The sequence below is a fragment of the Sarcophilus harrisii genome, chromosome 2 (genome assembly GCF_902635505.1).
Source record: "Sarcophilus harrisii chromosome 2, mSarHar1.11, whole genome shotgun sequence".
NCBI classification, from domain to species: Eukaryota; Metazoa; Chordata; class Mammalia; order Dasyuromorphia; family Dasyuridae; genus Sarcophilus; species Sarcophilus harrisii.
The window spans coordinates 504218927-504238052 of NC_045427.1; the positions used below are offsets into that span (position 1 = coordinate 504218927).

General features: G+C 33.3%; 1 protein-coding gene across 6 annotated transcripts in view; it reads right to left on the reverse strand.

The window, feature by feature from the left end:
- The window catches only part of MYO5A (myosin VA), a 202525-nt gene that overhangs the window by 106764 nt on the left and 76635 nt on the right, over positions 1–19126 (reverse strand). For all 6 annotated transcript variants that reach the window (XM_031955220.1, XM_031955217.1, XM_031955219.1 and 3 more), the window contains exons 5-6: positions 7208–7364; positions 1911–2054 (exon numbers count right to left, since the gene is read on the reverse strand). In XM_031955220.1, coding sequence (XP_031811080.1) covers positions 1911–2054; positions 7208–7364 — 301 coding nt within the window. The remainder of the gene's footprint in view (positions 1–1910; positions 2055–7207; positions 7365–19126) is intronic.

The window sequence follows — 19126 nt, forward strand, 5'->3', positions numbered from 1 at the left end:
GAACAATTTGGAACCATGCCCAAGAAGCTATAAAACTGTGCATACTCTTTGATCTGTATCCCAAAGAAAAAGGAAAAGGATTGGAGTTATAGTTATAGAAATATTTATAGCAGCTCTCTATAATAAGAGAATTGGAAATTTAAGGTACGTCCATCAATTGGGGAATGTCTGAATAAGTTGTGGTACAGAATTATGAAGGAATACTTTTGTGCTATAAGAAATGATGAGCAGGATGCTTTAAAAAAAAAAATCTGTGGAGACAGCTACATGGCACAGTGAATAAAGCACCAGCCCTGAAGTTAGGAGGACCTGAGTTCAAATATGAACTCAGACACTCAATACTTATTAGCTGTGTGAACCTGGGCAAATGAGCAAGTCACTTAACCCCAATTGCCTAAGCAAAAAAAAAAAAAAAAAAAAAATCTGATGAACTGATACCAAGTAAACAGAGCAGAACTAGGAGAATATAGCACACAGCAATAGCAACATTGTATTATGATCAACTATGAATGATTTAACTATTCTCAGCATTATAACAATTCTGAAGGACTTACGATGAAAAATGCTATCCACCTCAAGAGAAAGAACTGATGGAGTTTGAATGCAGTTTGAAAGCATACTTTTTTTTTACTTTATTTTCCTTGGTTTCTTTTCAGTCTGGGTTTTCTTTCACAACATAGTTAATATAGAAACACATTTTGCATTACTACACAAGTACAATCTATTTCAATTTGTTTGCCTTCTCAAGCAGAGAAAAGGAGAGGAAGGGACAGAATTTAGAACTCAAAACTTTTTTTAAAAGAATGTTAATATATTTACCATTTTTAACATATATTAGATTACTTGCTATCTAGGGAAGGAGGTGGGAATAAGGGGGGGATTGGAACACAGGTTTTTGAAAGGGTTAATGTTGAAAAATTATCCATGCATATCTTTTGAAAATGAAAAAGCTTTAATAAAAAAAGAATGTTGAAATGAGATGAACCAAATCAGTTCCAATAGAGCAATAATGAATTGAACCAGCTACATCCAACGAAAGAACTCTGGGAGATGACTATGAACCACTACATAGAATTCCCAATCCCTCTATTTTTGTCCGCCTGCATTTTTTCTTTCCTTCACAGGGTAATTGTATACTATTTCAGAGTCCAATTCTTTTTGTACAGCAAAATAATTGTATGGACATGTATACATATATTATATTTAACTTATACTTTAACATATTTAACATGCATTGGTCAACCTGCTGTCTGGGGGAAGGGGTGGGAGGTAGGAGGGGAAAAATTGGAACAAAAGGTTTTGCAATTGTCAATGCTGAAAAATTACCCATGCATATCTTGTAAATAAAAAGCTATAATTAAAAAAAAAGAATGTTGAAAATTGTTTTTACATATGATTAGAAAAAATATATGTAAATTCCCCCAAAATAGGTTCCTGGGATGACCCAATGAAATAGTATATAATATATCCAAATATTAAAGTATCATATAAATGTTATTTGTTATTTTATATAAACTCAGGAACACATGTATATGTATACATACACATCTATTGTGTATATATGGGGGGGGGTAGTTGAAGAATTAGAGGAAAAACCTTTGATTTCATTAATATAAAAATTTTCAATGAGGAAATTCCTCTTCCTATCACATGAAAGATTGTCGTCATCTGTCCATAATTTATGACCTTAGAGAGCCACTTACACAATTTTCAGAAGTTAAATGACTTAACCAAGGTCATGTAGGTTTTGTGTATCAAAGGGGAGGACTTGAACCCCACTTTTCCTGACTCCAAGACAAGCTCTACCCATTACATTACAGACTCCCACAGAATATGCTAATAGTACATAAAAATGATCCTAATTTTCTGTCACCATATATTAAACTGATCAGCCATACAATCCATCTTACCTGGAACACCACTCTGGATTTCTCTAAGAGATAGGTTCTCATGTTGGCACCGATAATTCGATATCTCTTATCAAAACCAATCTCAATGTATTTCCCAAAACGGCTGCTGTTATCATTCCTCGTGGTTTTAGCATTTCCAATTGACTAGAGGTAAGAGAGAACAAGAACTTAATGGCTTAAATATATCAAGAATTTTTAGTATTCACAAAATGTTTAAGAGGATTCTGGAAGACAAGAGGACCCAGGTTTTAAAAAGGCACCTTCAAGTTTTGGAGGGGCACCATTTTTGTACCTCTAAATATTTTGCCTATTGTTTCCCAGTTTCACTCACTATACAAAACTATATCTAATAAGTTAGTTCTCCCACAAAACTTTGTGGATAATAATTGAAGACTGGTATTTTTTAATAAAGTATTAAAAACAGAAAGCTTTTCTACATAAAAGCAGATTGAGAGAAGGTAAAACAGAATTTATTAGAATATCTTGATTACTGGTTTTCCATCTTCTTGGCCCATATAGCAGGTTTCTCTTTGCTGTATATATTGAAGAATCTAATATCAAATATTTCATTTTAAATAAATGCATATTTTATTGGAATACAAGTTTTCTTGTGAACTATCATTACTAATCCCCAAGAGCCCAGAGAGTCATGTAATTATTTGCAAATAACCACTCACAGCCATTTTTTATTTTTTTGCTGAGATAATTGGGGTTAAGTGACTTGCACGGGGTCACACAACAAGGAAGTGTTAAGTGTCTGAGGCCATATTTGAACTCATGTCCTCCTGAGTTTAGGGTTGGTGCTCTATCCACCCTGCCACCTAGCTGCCCCACCACTCACTGTTAAGTAAAGTGTATATAAAATCTGGCTCAAATATCTGTCTATAAGCATGATATTTATAAATAATGAAAGCATTACCTTAGTTCTACTAGAAAGTTGCAGACAATATGTTCTCCCAAATTATACTTTTAGAAATTAAAGCTGTGTATATTTTGCTCATTGGTTAAGAAAACATCTATAAAGTTTTCTTTTAAATCAAAGAAAAAAAACAGTGTAAAACAGTACAAAGTAATTTGGTCAAATGATATTTTACTTAGGAAATTTTGTAGACTGAAATTTACAGATTTAACAAAGGTTAAACATTCTATTTTTGTCAACATTTCTCTGCATTAGAATAAGGCCTGCAAATCCTTGAAACTTGCCATGTAACCTTGTGGGGAACATAAGTGAACAGAGGCACTAATATAGATCAAGTCCTTTTTTCCCAGTTGAAGGCACTTTCAGAACTGAGATTGATGTAGGGACAAGGACAATAAATATGCAGAAAGAACTCCAAATTGTATTTCTATATCTGGCCAGAATCTAGCTCTAAAACCTCCAGCAAGTCTATTTCAAGCAATTCACAGCTTTTTGTTCTTCACTTTCCTCATTTTTTAAATAAGGAATCTGAAATAAATGATCTGTGAGATCTCTTCCAGCTATAGCATTATTCAATGATTTGAAACCTCAGATCTCAACATTTTGATCAAATATAAACATTATTTTTCAATCTTCTTAAATTTTTAACGTCAGTCTTATGAAGTAGTTATTAATTCCTACCAACAAGAAATTGCTGAAAAAGAAAAATTCTACGAGTTCTAGAATTTAATCAGATTTGCAACTGACTTTGGGAAGACTCTGAATGAGTCAATGTTCTACATCAATTCAACAGGAAACTTTTATTAAGAGCTTGTTGAGTATCCTCAGCAACGAGATCAACCAAATCATTTCCAAAGGAGCAGTAATGAACTGAACCAGCTATGCCCAGAAAAAGAACTCTGGGAGATGACTAAAAACCATTACATTGAATTCCCAATCCCTATATTTATGCACACCTGCATTTTTGATTTCCTTCACAAGCTAATTGTACAATATTTCAGAGTCTGATTCTTTTTGTACAGCAAAATAACGTTTTGGTCATGTATACTTATTGTGTATCTAATTTATATTTTAATATATTTAACATCTACTGGTCATCCTGCCATTTAGGGGAGGGGGTGGGGGGGGTGGTAAGAGGTGAAAAATTGGAACAAGAGGTTTGGCAATTGTTAATGCTGTAAAGTTACACATGCATATATCCTGTAAATAAAAGGCTATTAAAAAAAAAAAAAAAAAAAAAAAAAGAGCTTGTTGAGTGCCGGGCACTATGCTCATGCAAAGAAAATGTATTAACAGTTCTCATCCTCCTTAAGCTTACATTCTAATAGAATGTTCTATAGCAAATAAAGAAAAAAGTATCTACAATTAATCTCTCAAACTCTCTGGTTAAACAAGCCTGGGGAACTAGAGTTCAAACACTCCTATAGTTTTCGACCATATCCATTTCTGAGTGGAAAAAAAAAACCTAGTTTTTAGGGTTAAAGTTAGGAAAAGGAAAAAAATAAAGTGAGAAAACAGAGCCATCAGAGAGCTCTTTGTTCATTATTGTCTAAGTAAATAATGTACAGTGAGAATCAAGAGAGATTAAATCTTGGACTTGGAATTAGGAAGACCTGAGTTCAAATTCTGCCCAGATACTTAATATTTGTGTGACCTTGGCAAGTCATTTTCAGCTTCTTTCCTCATCTATAAAATGTAGAGGTTAAACTATGTCCCTGCCACCTACAATTCTTATAATTACAAACAACAGGATAAATTCTTTCAGTAACTTTCTGTTGAATTTTTTTTATCTCAATTAACAGACTAAGTTTCTGCATCTGATATTGTTCAGACCATCATCGGACTGACCTGATTCACAAACGTGAGGTTTTGAAGCATTGTCTAACTGTTCTTTCTCTCTGTAACCTCTTGTTCTGTATTCTTGGGCTGTATATTCATTTTTCATATTTTAAATGAAAAGATCCCAGATCTGTTGTGAATAAAAATTATTTCTCTTCACCCTTATCCCACCATATCATCTTCCTAATCCATGGGTTTTTTTGGTTTTGTTTTGGTTTTTTTGCTGGTTCAGTATCCAGTTAAATCCAGTTGCCTAACTCTCCATCCTTCCCTTTTTTTTTCCTTCCCTTCTCTAAACAATTCTTATGGTCATCCTAAAGCCTTATATGATCCCCACAAACAAAAGAAGAACTAAAATGAACATGGTTTCTCACAGGAACTTCCAGATATTCTAGAACAAATCATTCAGATCTTTTGCACCTTCTATCCCCTGTAACATTCACGAGGTCTACTTAAATGTCAAGAGGTCCTGATGGGAGCACTTGCCTAAATCCTATTCAACATAGCACAAGAATCTACTTGATAGACAACTGGCATGGATAATGTTTCATGGTGTAATTATAAATGAGACTTCTCATATTAGGACCAGAAGCCTGAATGATATATATACAAATCCATTCAAAGAAAGCCATTCTAGGTGCCAAGATGACATTTTTAAAAATTAATTTAGAAATATGCATGACAATGAGAGGAAGCAAAATATAGTTTTGTTTTTTCTTAACCCAAACCAACAACTATTTCACTGATGCTAGTAAAGATAGAATTTACCAATATTCATTCAGAATTTGAAATGATCCCTCTTAGAAAATGAATATTTGCTTTTAAAACTTGAAGGTATCTAATATTTTTGATCATTTCATTCTCTTTCAACATATGCATTTTTTTGGCTTTCTTCCATTTGCAAGCTATTTTTAATTACATTTCTGTTTTTCACAGGATGCTGCTGAATTCTCCTAACAAATCTATATCTTTTCATTATAACAAAGTAGCAATCAGGTCATACAAAGAAAAATCCTAAGGGCGATTAGGACATATTTTCAAACTCCACACAGCACAGCAAACCAGGCACAATTACCTTGGGAAAGACTACTGCAAAAACCCTTTGTGCCCCAGTTGTATTAGACCAGTTTTAACTTCATCTGTGCTTTAGGTGAAAAGAAAGGCTTGACAAAGAAGAAAGAAGGAATAAAAAATATTGATATGAAATTCTAATTGGAAGCATTCACTTCTTTGTAAACAAATTAGTAATATCATTCTTCATTTAATTATGCTTCTTCCAAAATAGTTCTTTTTCGTTATAAACACATTAATGATCTTAGAATCACTGATGTTGAAATATTTAAATTCTCTTACCTACAAAATAAGTACCATTTTCTCTGGTAAATATATTCCTACTTCACATAAGTATTTCTTACTTAAAAGATCCTCTTTTGTAAAAATTCTTCTTCTCTTAAGTATCATGTTATTATTGATCTTGTCATGTAAGTTTTGAAAAGAATAGTACTGTCTTATTTCCTTTTCTAAGCTAAAACCGTGACATTAGACCAAAAAAATCTACTATAACTATAGTAGATTTTTATTAATATAGCTATAGTAGATTTTTATTAATGTTAATATGATAATTATGACAACAAAACATTTGTCCAGCATTTATTGTAAGAAATAATAATTTCAGGGGAGAAAGGTAGAAATCAGTCTAACAAGATAGTAAAGAAGCAGTCAATAAAAGCAAAACCTGCCTGAAACTCATTAATTTATAAGTAATGGTAGTGAATTCCAGTATATTGACAAAGATATTAATAAGAATATGTAACACCACAAAATATCACAAAACACATTTCATTCATTTAACCTGGGCTGGGGAAAACTTCAATGACTCCAAAGGCTTAATTCCCAGGATACTGTAAAACAGATGTGGGATTGTATTTATTTGGACAAATAAAAGCTTTAACAAGATGAATCATCACTCTTTTCTGCTTACAGGAAATGAGTGAATTTGGAATCAAATTCTTGGGACATATAAAGATAAATTTCTAATATAACCCCAGGTACAACTTATGTAAAATTTTTAGCAAAATAAAAATGTTTTAACTCAATTAAGTAGTAGATATTTTTTAAATGGGCCAGAGGGTATAACTATGTGTTTGATTCTATTACTGTATAAGTGATTGCCATTATTTGTCATATTACTACATTTAGATTAAATATTAATTATAATTACAGCTGAATACAACTAATCTTATAATTAAATGCATGTGGTTCAAACACATATTAATTTCTAACCTTAAACTAAGTATATGTGAGCATTTTAAAAGCTCATTATAGTTGTATGAGCCAACTGAAAATATCTACTTATAAAATTCTCACTGATTTCTTCCTTCCCTATGCATGAACATTTTATTTTCCAAATAATAAAAAACCCCAGACTTTATTACTTTATCCTGAAGTGTCACATTGTATCTTTCACATATATCTTAGCAATATTTCACAAGAGCAGCACCACATTCAGTTATGAAGGCTGAGGATAATGCTTCCTTACCTCCATAATGGGATTAGAAGCCAGGACCTTCTCTTCAACATTGGCCTCACTGGCAGAACCACTCACAGTTGCAAAGTATCTCATGGCATACTTAGCAGAAACTGTCTTTCCTGCACCAGACTCTCCACTTACAATGATGGACTGATTCCGTTCATCCCTGAAATACAAAGACTATTAATCACCAGCTGCTTCTCAAGCTTGATTGTTGACAGTATTATTTTCTGGCCAAGTGAAAACAGCACACTTCTACAAATTTATTCATGTTGAGATACACGAGAATGAATAAAGCTAGTCTATTCCTTAATAACAACCATCAGCACTGTACTGAAATGAGTAAACATCTGCTGTGCCCTTCCATGAGTGATTGGTTCTAGACAGAGGCTCTTTGAATGACTGCACACATGCCACAAAGTATGTGCATACTATTCTGTGCCAAATAAATAGCATGGACACCAATCTAAAAAAAAAGTTGTTGTTCTCCTGATTCCTTAGCAGAGAAATTGATAGGAAAAGTCTTGTTTTGCTGAAAATCTTTGACTCATTTATTTGTATGTTGGTAGCTGCTTAAGAATGCATCTACATTTCAAACTCTCTTGGCTATACAAGGGAAGAAAATTATTCAGATTGGCTGAATAAACAATCAGGCTAGATTGTTTAAAAAAATAGATTATATACCATTAAAAACAATGTTAACCACAGTTCAGTTACTCTCCTACCTTCCATTCATTTATTTAACATTTACACAATTCTGAACTTGTTTCAATGAACAATCTTGATTCATAGGGGACTCCCCTTTCTGACTGTGGTTGATCTCCAAAAAAGAGAGGCAAATTTCTACCCAGACCTTAGTATACCAAGAAATAGTATTTGCAAAAACATAATTTGTCTTTGAAAAGTCTTTATACCTTTCTTATTTCTAAAAATACATACAAAGATAGTTTTCAGCATTCACCCTTGCAAAACCTTGTGTTCCAAACTTTTCCCCCTCCTTCCCCATCTTCTTCCTCCACTCGACAGCAAGTAATTAATATAGGTTAAAGATGTGCAATTGTTTTAAACACATTTCTACATTTATCATCAAGAAAAATCAAATCAAAAGGGGAAAAAAATAAGAAAACAAGCAAGCAAACATCACTACCAACAAAATAGGTGAAAATACTATGTTGTGATCCGCATCTAGTCCTCATAGTCCTTTCTCTGGATGCAAATGGTTCTTTCCATCAAAAGTTTATTAGAATTGGCCTTAATCATGTCATTGTTGAATAGAGCTAGGTCCATCACATAATTTTATTGTTGCTGTGTACAGTGATCTCTTGGTTCTACTCATTTCAGTTAGCATCAGCTCATGTAAATCTCTTTAGACCTTTCTAAAATCATCCTGCTGATCGTTTCTTATAGAACAATAACATTACATTACATTCATATATAATTTATTCAGCCATTCCCCAACTGATGGAGATCCACTTAGTTTCCAGTTCCTTGTAATGGCAATATTCTAAAAGGCCAAAAGTTAGTATTATTGTCCATGGAAGTGAATGACTCTTTTAAAAAAGTGAGATATAATTTCCAGATTAGTAAATTGAGGGTTTTTTGTGCAGGAAAAGGAAATGAGAGGATTTCAATATCTTTGCTTAGAAAAAATTTAGGTTGAAGCATATTTTATTTTAAAAATTCTAGTGTTCCTTATTTTTATTAAAATATATAAAGGTTTTATCTTTCCCTCCCATCCCTAATAAGACAATATCAGTAAATTAGGCAGAACTTTAGAATCTTAGAAGACTGATTATATCAGGGACAATTAGATGACTCAGTGGACAGAGTACTGGGACTGAAATCAGGATGATCTGCATTCAAATCTGACCACAGACACAAATCACAGAGACAAATCACTATCAACCTGTTTGTTGGTTTCTTCATTTTGTTGTTATGAGGCTAAAGTGAGCTATTAATTATAAAGCACTTAGCATATTTCCTGATACATAGTAAGCACTATATAAATGTCAGCTGCTTTTATCATCATTATCATCATCATCATCATCTTTGGCTATTAGATACTGGATAAATATCGAAGATATATCTTCATAATTAAAGGCATAATGAGTTAGTTACATGTACCCATGAACATGAAGCATTATTATTATTTAAAAATCAAATGATACTTATTTGGGGGAAATTCTATGGGTTTTGTTTTTTTTTTTGATATGTCAAAATTAAATTACAGGAAAGGGTCTGACAAAATTGCTTATTTTTGGGTACTACCCATTATTTGAGCTACCATTATTTGCTACCCATTATTTGAGCATGCTGGATAGTAAAAACAGAGTACATTCAAAGATGCTTAATTACTTTGAATATTCAAAATACTTTGAATACTACTAAACATAGCTTTCAAAACTTCCCAGAGTTTTCATCCCATCTCACCACACATACCTTTATGTCTCAGAATTTCTCTGGCTTTAAAGATCAACCAAAAATCATCTATTGAATAGCTAGCTAACGGAAGAGTATATAATGACATAAGACAAATTCCCTGCTTTGGCTTATCACCTAGTTGTAGAGAGAAGACCAATACTCATAAATAAATCAGTGGCTCTACAGCATGGTCAATAATTCATGCATGAAGCCATTTATTCAAGAAGCATTTATTAAGACCCTGCCCTAAAACAGGCACTTTGGCTAGAGACAAATATCAGCAAAAACAAGTCTACCATTAAAAACCTGAATAACACATAAGCAACAAGTAAACAAAAATGTATACAAAATAAATACAAAGTAATTTGAGAAATAGCCCTGGAGTGGGGGAAAACAGGAGTAGGGGATAGGAAGAAGGAGACTAAACTTGTGATTTTCATAGGTATAAGGAATTCCCAGATGAGGAAGTTCCTTTATTCATATAGACCAGCATTTGTTCTAAAATGTATAGTATTGGTTGTTTGGGGGAACTGAAAGATGAATGTGACCTGAGAGGACAGTGTATAATATAGGACTTGAATCTACATCCAGTCTTCTTGACCTGCTTGCTTGACCTCATCTGTAGCATTCTATTGTCCACCTCTGTGCTTTTTTGTGGACTGTTTTCTCCATTTCTGGCATGCTCTCCCTTCTAATTCTTAGAATTCTTGGTTTTCTGTAAGAGTCGAATATAAGGCTTCCTCCTGTAGAGGGCCTCCTCTAAAACTATCTTTCATCTTCTTTTCTTGATACAATTTTGTCTTGCTCATTAGAATATAAATTTCTTCAAGGAAGGGAATGTTTTTGCTTTTTCTTTATATCACTAGCACTTAGTCTAGTGACTGGAATAAAGTTATTACTTAATACAGGGGTCCTCAAACTACAGCCCATGGGCCAGATGCGGCAGCTGAGGACATTTATCCCCCTCACCCAGAGCTATGAAGTTTCTTTATTTAAAGACCCACAAAACAAAGTTTTTGTTTTTATTATAGTCCAGCTCTCCAACAGTCTGAGGGACAGTGAACTGACCCCCTATTTAAAAAGTCTGAGGACCCCTGACTTAATAAGTGCTTGTTGACTGATTATACTACTAAATTAGTGACAAAGCTGAGACTACAATCCAGGTAACCTGAATTTTAACCAATGCTCTTTTCATCATATCATACTGTCAACAGCTTCAGAGTCAGACGTGTAGACAAGAGATTGCCTTGAATTCAGCAAAAAAAACACAAATATCTAACAATCAGGTTTTATTTATGTATCACAGGGATATTCAAACATAGGCACTAGAGAAACCAAAAGCTTCCAGGTTTGAAAGTAAATTTCTAAAGCTAAAGTTTTGATACTGACATGCAGAAAGCCTTTAGGATGCCATGAGGAAATAAATCTTTATTTCAAAAATAAACTTTAAAGTTTAAAAATAAAAGCTCCTTCCCAGTGCAGACAGAATTACTTCAAATTGCTATGAACTATCTAGTCCTAAGAAGTTATTTAAAAAAAACCAAAACTCTTTACTCTAGAGGTGAATGGACCTGGGCTCTCCAAAGCTAAGTCAGAACAGTACAAGCTCTGGTAGGTCCAAGCCACAGATGTTTCAAGTAGAAAATATATGACAGACAGTATATTCTGCCCCATCAATGCTAGAACCAACTAACATGTAAAAGGTCATCAATAGTCTGGCCACAGAGTGTTGAATTTTTAGGCTACAGCAAGTCCTGAAGACTGCCATATGTATTGGACAAAGTGAGTATTTGTGAGTATGGCAGAGTGACTTGCCAAGATCATAAAGGTATTTATTAAAGTTTATTAAACATAAAGGTATTAAATAACAGACATAAATTCAAGTGCTGTGACTCCGAATTCTATACTTTTTCCTCTTGTAGGAAGACATAAAATACTTGTCAAATTTAGAGATGGGAGAAAGGAAAAGAATAAGCATTTGTTAAGTAGCTATCATATGCAGGGCACTGTTCTAAGAGCTTTATAAATATACTTCATGGCAGGTGCTGTGCTAGATTCTGAGGGTGAAAGAACAAAGAATGGAATAATTCTTATGCTAGAACTTACATTCTATAGGGGGAGACAAATGCATATATAAGTAAAGATAACTAATAAAGAGACTAATTAGAAATAAACACAAAGTAGTTTGGGAAGGAGAGCTCTAGCACTGAGGTGGTATCAAGACAGACTTTATTCAGCAGAAGGCAATTATACTTCATCCTAAAAGGGGATTCTATGAAACAGAGATAAGGATTCCAGCTTGTACAAATACATAAAGTCATGTGAAGAAGGAAAAAGTCAGTTTAGTTAAGGCAGAATATAGGAGCAATGAGTACTACATAATAAGTCTAGCAAGATAGGTGGCAGCCACATGATCAAAAGGGCTTTAAAAGCCAAGTAGAGAAGTCTATTTGTGTTGTCCTAAAGACACCTAAGTGACAATCCTAAAGTTGGTTAAGTGGGGAAGTCACAAAGTCAGATCTTGTGCAGAAGTAAAACTACTTTGTCAGCAATGTACAGGATGTTGTGGAGTAGGAAAAGACATTGATCAAAAAAGACCAATTAGGAAGCCACAGCAAGATTTGGTAACTTATTGGATATTTGGGGTAAAGGAGAATAAGGAAGCTAAAAAAACATATCATGGTTAAAAACTGAAAATGTTGAAGGATGACAGTACCCTTAACAGAAATAGGGAAGTTAGAGAAGGGAGGGTTTGGATATGAAAGATTATAAGTTCACTTATAGACATGCTGAAGACTCTGCTACTCCTCTGCCAATATGTTTCTACAGTTTACAATTTAGTTTGTTGACCTTCATTCTCAAAGAGGACCAAAATTACATCACTACTTTAAGTCGAATTATAGTGTGTCCAACTGATCAGTGCAGCAGATCAATAAAACTCGGAATGTTTTGCAATAGGTCAGACACAAATAGTCATTATGAACATTTGGGGTAGATTCTTCAACTTTGTACATGTTGCATTTCTTCTAAGATAATTGAATTCTGCTCATAGAGCACAACTTCTATGATGAGAGCATAGAATGCTCGATGTCTTACATGTAACAAAATCAGTTCTAAAAATGTTCAATAGACAAATGGTGATGAGAAATGGATGCTCAGGGAGAAACTATGGCTCATATTCATATACAACAAATGGCACATACACACATCTAGGAATATATGTTTATGTATACATATACAGGTATACATGCATACACATTCGCCAGCTTAGATATAATGGGTTCCATATGCAAGTTCACTCCTAGGATATATTTTGTCTAGGTCACTTGAACTTATTAAGAATCGGCAGATGGTGCCTAAATCCTCCCCTATTTTGCCTTTCTACTCCTTGTTAGTCACGTCTGCTCAAATCTTCTCTGCCCAAAGTTCATTCTTCTTGGGAGAGAAAACAAAAGTGAAATAAGAGTTGACAAGTTCAGCTTTCTCAACATTAGCCATTTCATGATTCCATATATCCTTAGCAGGGAGCTTATTCCTTGTTTTATCCTTCTCTTATTCCCCATTTAACTAAAAACACATTTTTGGATATTCTTAGCATGTATTGTCAATGTCTGCTCATTATGGGTTTCAATATTCCTCACAAGTCTGAGAGAACTGTATTTATGCTCAGTTACCTATCTTTGCATTCATTATCTGTACAAAAATCTGAATTTATTAATGAGTTCTCTGTGAATCCATATTGGTCTCTTTAGACAGCTCCTTTTCTTTTTCCATACTGTAATCAGTTCTACTCAAGTCTTCAGAATTTGATTCTTGAACTCATAGGACTTTCTTCCAGCAAAATATTATTTTAGATCTCCCTAGAATTTCTCTGGGCATTTTAAAATCTGATGTCCTAAAATCTAATCATCTACAAAGTCTGCCATATTATATCTGTATAATTTTTTCTCAATAGTGCTTCATTTCTCCAAATACATGTCAAGATATTTTTCAATATTCATTTATGTAAGACACTGTGCTCCAAATTTTTCTCCATCAGTCCCTTTACTCCCTCCTTCCCAAGAAAGCAAGCAATATGATATAGGTTAAATATGTGCAATCCTTTTAAACACATTTCCATATTTGTAATGTTGTGCAAGAAAAATTAGACCACAAGGGGAAAACCACAAGAAAAAACAAACAAAAAAGGTTTACTATGCTTCAATCCACATTCAACCTCCATTGTTCTTTTGATGGATGCAGATGGCATTTTCCATCCCAAGTCTACTGGAATTGTCTTTAATTATCATATGGTTGAGAAGAGCCAGGTCTATCACAGTTGTTCATCACAAATCTTGTTATTATGCACAACGTTCTCCTGGTTCTTACTTCATCCAGATTCTTTTCATGTAACTATTTCCAGACTTTTCTGAAATCAGCTTGCTCATCATTTCTTATAGAATAATATTCCATTACATTCATATTCTACAACTTACTCAGCCATTTCACAAGTGATGGGCATTCACTCAATTTCCAGTTCTTTCCCATTACAAAAAAAGGGCTGCTACAAACATTTCTCTTCTTTTATAATCTCTTTGGGATAAAGATCCAATAATGAGACAACTGGATCAACATGCATTTTGGTAACCTTTTGAACATAGTTCCAAACTGCTCTCCAGAATAGTTGGATCATTTCATCACTCCATCAACAATTCTTTAGAGTCCCAATTTTCCCACATACCCCAGCAACATTTATCATTATCTTTTTCCATCATCTTGGCCAGTCTGAGAGGTGTAACGGGGTACCTCAGAGTTGTCTTAATTTGCATTTTTCACTCAATAGCTATTTAGTATATTTTCCATATAACTACAAATGCTTAATTTCTTCTTCTGAAAATTATCTGTTCATATCTTTTGACCATTTGATGTCAATGATAAATATTCTTATAAATTTGGCTCAGTTCTCTATATATTTTAGAAATGAGTCTTATCAGAAACTGTGTCTTTTAAAAGTTGTTTCCCAGCTTTCTGCTTCACTTTTAAACTTGGCTACATTTGATTTTGTTTGTCCAACCCGTTTTTAATCTAATATAATCAAAATTATCCATTTTTCATAATATTCTCTAGTTCTTTGATCATAAATTTCTCTCTTCACTGATCTGACTATCCTTTCTTATACTAATTTGCTTATAGTATCACTTTTTATGTCTAAATCATGAACCCATTTCAAAGTGTTGTTCAATGCCTAGTTTTTGCCATACTATTTTCCAGTTTTCCCAGCAATTTTTGTCAAATATTGAGTTCTTATCCCAGAAGCTGGAGTCTTTGGGTTTATCAAACATGAGATTACTGTATTTGTTGACTGTATCTTGTGAACTTAACCAGTTACACTGATTCACTATATATTTCCTAGTCAGTACCAAACTGTTTTGATGTTTTGAAGACTTCTGTTTTATAATATACTTTTAGATTTGACAGGAATAGATCATGTTCCTTTACATTTTTTCTCATTAATTCCCTTGATATTTTTGACCTTTTATTCTTCCAGATGAATTTTGTTATTATTTTCTCTAGTACCAATTTTTTTTTTTGGCAATGTAACTGGTATGGCACTGAATAAAGTAAATTAATTTAGGTAAAATTGTCATTTTAAAAATTACATTAGCTCGGCCTAACATCTGTACATCACAGACTTCAATACCCAAATCAGTATTAGTTATGTACATCACTAAACATAAGTACCAGAGATGTTCTGGTAATGACTAAAAAACATATTTTTGGATTACTTTGAAATAATAAAGACGAACATTAACAGTACAACCATGAAACTGATCTCCAGAGAGTGCAGAACAAATTGGGTTAAGAGATGAGCAAATACTTTAGACTTTTTGAGTTGTTACATTACTTTTTAATATTTATAAAATATTCCAGCAAAAAAGAAGCTTCTGGAAAAAAAAAATGTTAACAGTGTTTTGTAGCTTCTAGTTTAATTTCTCATACCAGCACCAGCCCTGTTTTTATCTAAAAAGAATTCAGGATAACATTATTATGCGTTCTGAATCAGAATTTATATTACAATACAGAAATTACTGTATTACCAAAATAGTTCTACAAATACTACTGAAAAAAAATATGGAAATTCCTTATAAGTAATAATAATAAAATTTAAATGCTTTTAATTAGCTTGGTCTGCCTATGCACAATTGATATTTTCTCAACTATTTAGACTTAATTTTATTTATGTGAAAAGTATTTTGTAATTGTATTCATGGCTTTACCTAGGCAGACAGACTAAGATATTTTATACTGCCTATAGTTATTTGAAATGGGATTTCTCTTTATATTTCTTGCTGATGGGCTTTGTTGGTAACATGTCAAAATGTGGTTTTATTTTGTATCCTGCAACTTTGCTAAAATCTGTCAATTGTTTCTGGTTGTTTTTTAGTGTATTCTCTAAATTTACTATCATATTGGAGGCTGAGATCCTCCACTAGTTTTACTATTTCTTTCTACAACTCAACTTTACTAAAAAGCTGAATACTTCATTCTTGATGAATACTACTTGATTCATGTATATATGTTTAGTATTGATATTACTTCATTATGTATAGTACTCTTTAGCAAGATGTAGTTTCCTTCCTTAACTCTTTTAATTAGATCTATTTTTGCTTTTGCTTGGTCTGAGATCGGGATTGCTATACCTGCTTTTCTTATATTCTGCTCCAGGATTTTACCTTTACTCCACATGTATCTCTCTACTTCAAATATGTTTCTTGGAAACAACATATTTTAAGATTCTGGCCTTTAATCTCCTCTGCTAACTGCCTCCATTTTATGGGAGAACTCATCCTGTTCATAGTCACAGTTAAGATTACTAACTCTGTATTTCCCTCATCCTATTTTTTCCAATTTATAATTTTCTCCCTCCTTTCATCCTTTCCCTACTCACCAGTGTTTTGTTTCAAACACCACTTGCCTCAATATTCTCTGAGACCACCCCTTTCCTCTTCTAATTCTGTATTACCTTCTATCAGTCTCCCACCTTTTCCCCTCCTATTTCTCTGTAGAATGAGACAAGTTTCTATACCAAACCCTCTTTGAGCCAAATATGACAAAATTAAAAGTTCAAAACAGGCTCATCTCATCTCCCTTTTCCTCTATTGTAATAGGTCTTTTGTGGCTCTTTATGTGATGTAATTTACCCCATTTTATCTCCCCTTTCCTCTTTTCATTACCATTCTTTTTTCATATCATCACATTAAAGTCAACTTATACCCACACAGCCTCTGTCTTTGTATACTACCCTGACAAAGACAGTTCAAGACTTACAAGTATTATCTTCCCATGTAGGAATGTATATATTTTAACATTTAAATTTTTTTTCCTTTCCCTATTTGCTTTTTATGATTCGCTTTGAGTCAAATTTTTTCATTTTCTGGTCTTTTCATTAGAAATAACGGAAAAATCCTTTATTTCATTGAATATCTATCTTTTCCCTTGAAAGATAATGATCAGTTTTACTGGATAGTTGATTGATTGTACTTCAAGCTCCTTTGCTTTCTGAAATATCATATTCCAAGCCCTCTGATTTTTTAACATGGAAAGTACTGGGTTATAGGGAATTCTGATTGTAACTCCTTGAAATCTGAATTGTTTCTTTTTGGCTGCTTGAAATATTTTCTCCTTGATCAGCTAATTCTGGAATTTAACTACACTATAGTTTTCATTTTGAGATCTCCTTCAAGAAGTGATCAGCATATTCTTTCAATAACTATTTTACCCTTTTCCTCAGGGCTGTTTTCCTTGATAACTACAAAGATGTTGTCCAGATTCTGTCTGATCATGGTTTTCAAGTAGTCTAATAATTAAGATTACCTCTCCAGGATCTACTTTCTAGAGTTGTTGCTTTCAATGAGGTATTTCATATTTTTTTCTATTTTTTTCATTTTGGGGGTTTATTTGATTGATTCTTGATGTCTCATTGACTCATTCATTTCTATTTATCTAATTTTAATTTTTAATGAATTTTTTTTTGGCTAGCTTTTTTAACCTTCTTTCCCATTTAGCCAATAACCCTAAACCTAAATTCGCGCTTTTAAAGGATTTGTTTTGTTCAGTGAATTTTTTCCCATTTCATCAATTTTATTTTTAGGAGTTTTGTTTTGTTTTGTTTTTTCATTTCACTAATTATATTTTTTAAGGTGTTGTTTTCTTCCATCAATTTCTATGCTTTCTTTTCCAAGCTATTGGCTTTTTTTCTCAGGCTTTCATAATTCTCTTGCATAGCTCTCATTTCTTTTCCCTATTTTTTCTTCAATCTCTCTTACTTGATTTTTAAAATCCTTTCCAAATTCTTCCAAGAGGACCTTTTCAGTTTGAGAGTGGTTCATATTCCCTTTTGAGGCTTAACATATAGGCATTTTATCCAACCATCCTGGAAAGCAATTTGGAACCATGCTCAGAAACCATGCATACCCTTTGATCCAGCAGTGTTACTACTGGGCTTATATCCCAAAGAGATATTAAAGAAGGGAAAGGGATCTGTATATGCAAAGATGTTTGTGATAGTCCTCTTTGTAGTGGCCAGAAACTGGAAATTGAATGGATGCCCATCAATTGGAGAATGGCTGAATAAGCTGTGGTATATGAATGTTATGGAATATTATTTTATATAAGAAATGATTAGCAGGATGATTTCAGAGAGGCCTGGAGAGACTTATATGAACTGATGCTGAGTGAGATGAGCAGAACCAGGAGATCACTATATACTTCAACAACAATACTATATGATGATCAATTCTGATGGACGTTGTTCTCTTCAACAATGAGATGAACCAGCTACATTCAGTAAAAGAACTATGGGAAATGAGTATGGACCACAACATAGTTATTTCTACTCCTTCTGTTTTTGTCCACTTGCATTTTTGTTTTCCTTCTCAGGTTATTTTTTACCTTATTTCTAAGTTTGATTTTTCTTGTGCAGCAAGATAACTGTTTGGATATGTATACATATATTGTGTTTAACATATACTTTAATATATTTAACATATATTGGTCTACCTGCTATCTGGGGGAGGGGGTTGGGGAAAGGAGGGGCAAAGTTAGAACAGAAGGTTTTGCAAGGGTCAATGCTAAAAAATTAGCCATGCATATGTTTTGTAAATAAAAAGTTATAATAAAAAAAACATACAGGTATTTTGCCATTGCTGTCCTTTTTGGGGTTTATGTTCTGATCTTCCCTATTACAATCATATCTGTGACCAAGATTCTTTTTGCTTTTTTGCTCATTTTAAAAAGTTGAGCTCTGCTCCTAGGTGAGATTGTTCCAAACTTTTTTTGTAGGAGGACAAGAGCCTCTCACTAACTTTTCATACTTGGGCTGATAATACTACATGCTTTTTTCACTGGACTGTTTTGCCTAGTGCCGCCTGTTTTTCCAGAGTTTGGGGTTCACAACTTGCTTTCTGTAGTTGGAATGGAGGTCTTACAGTTGGCCTGCTGAGCCACTGGCTCTTTGAACCAAGATAA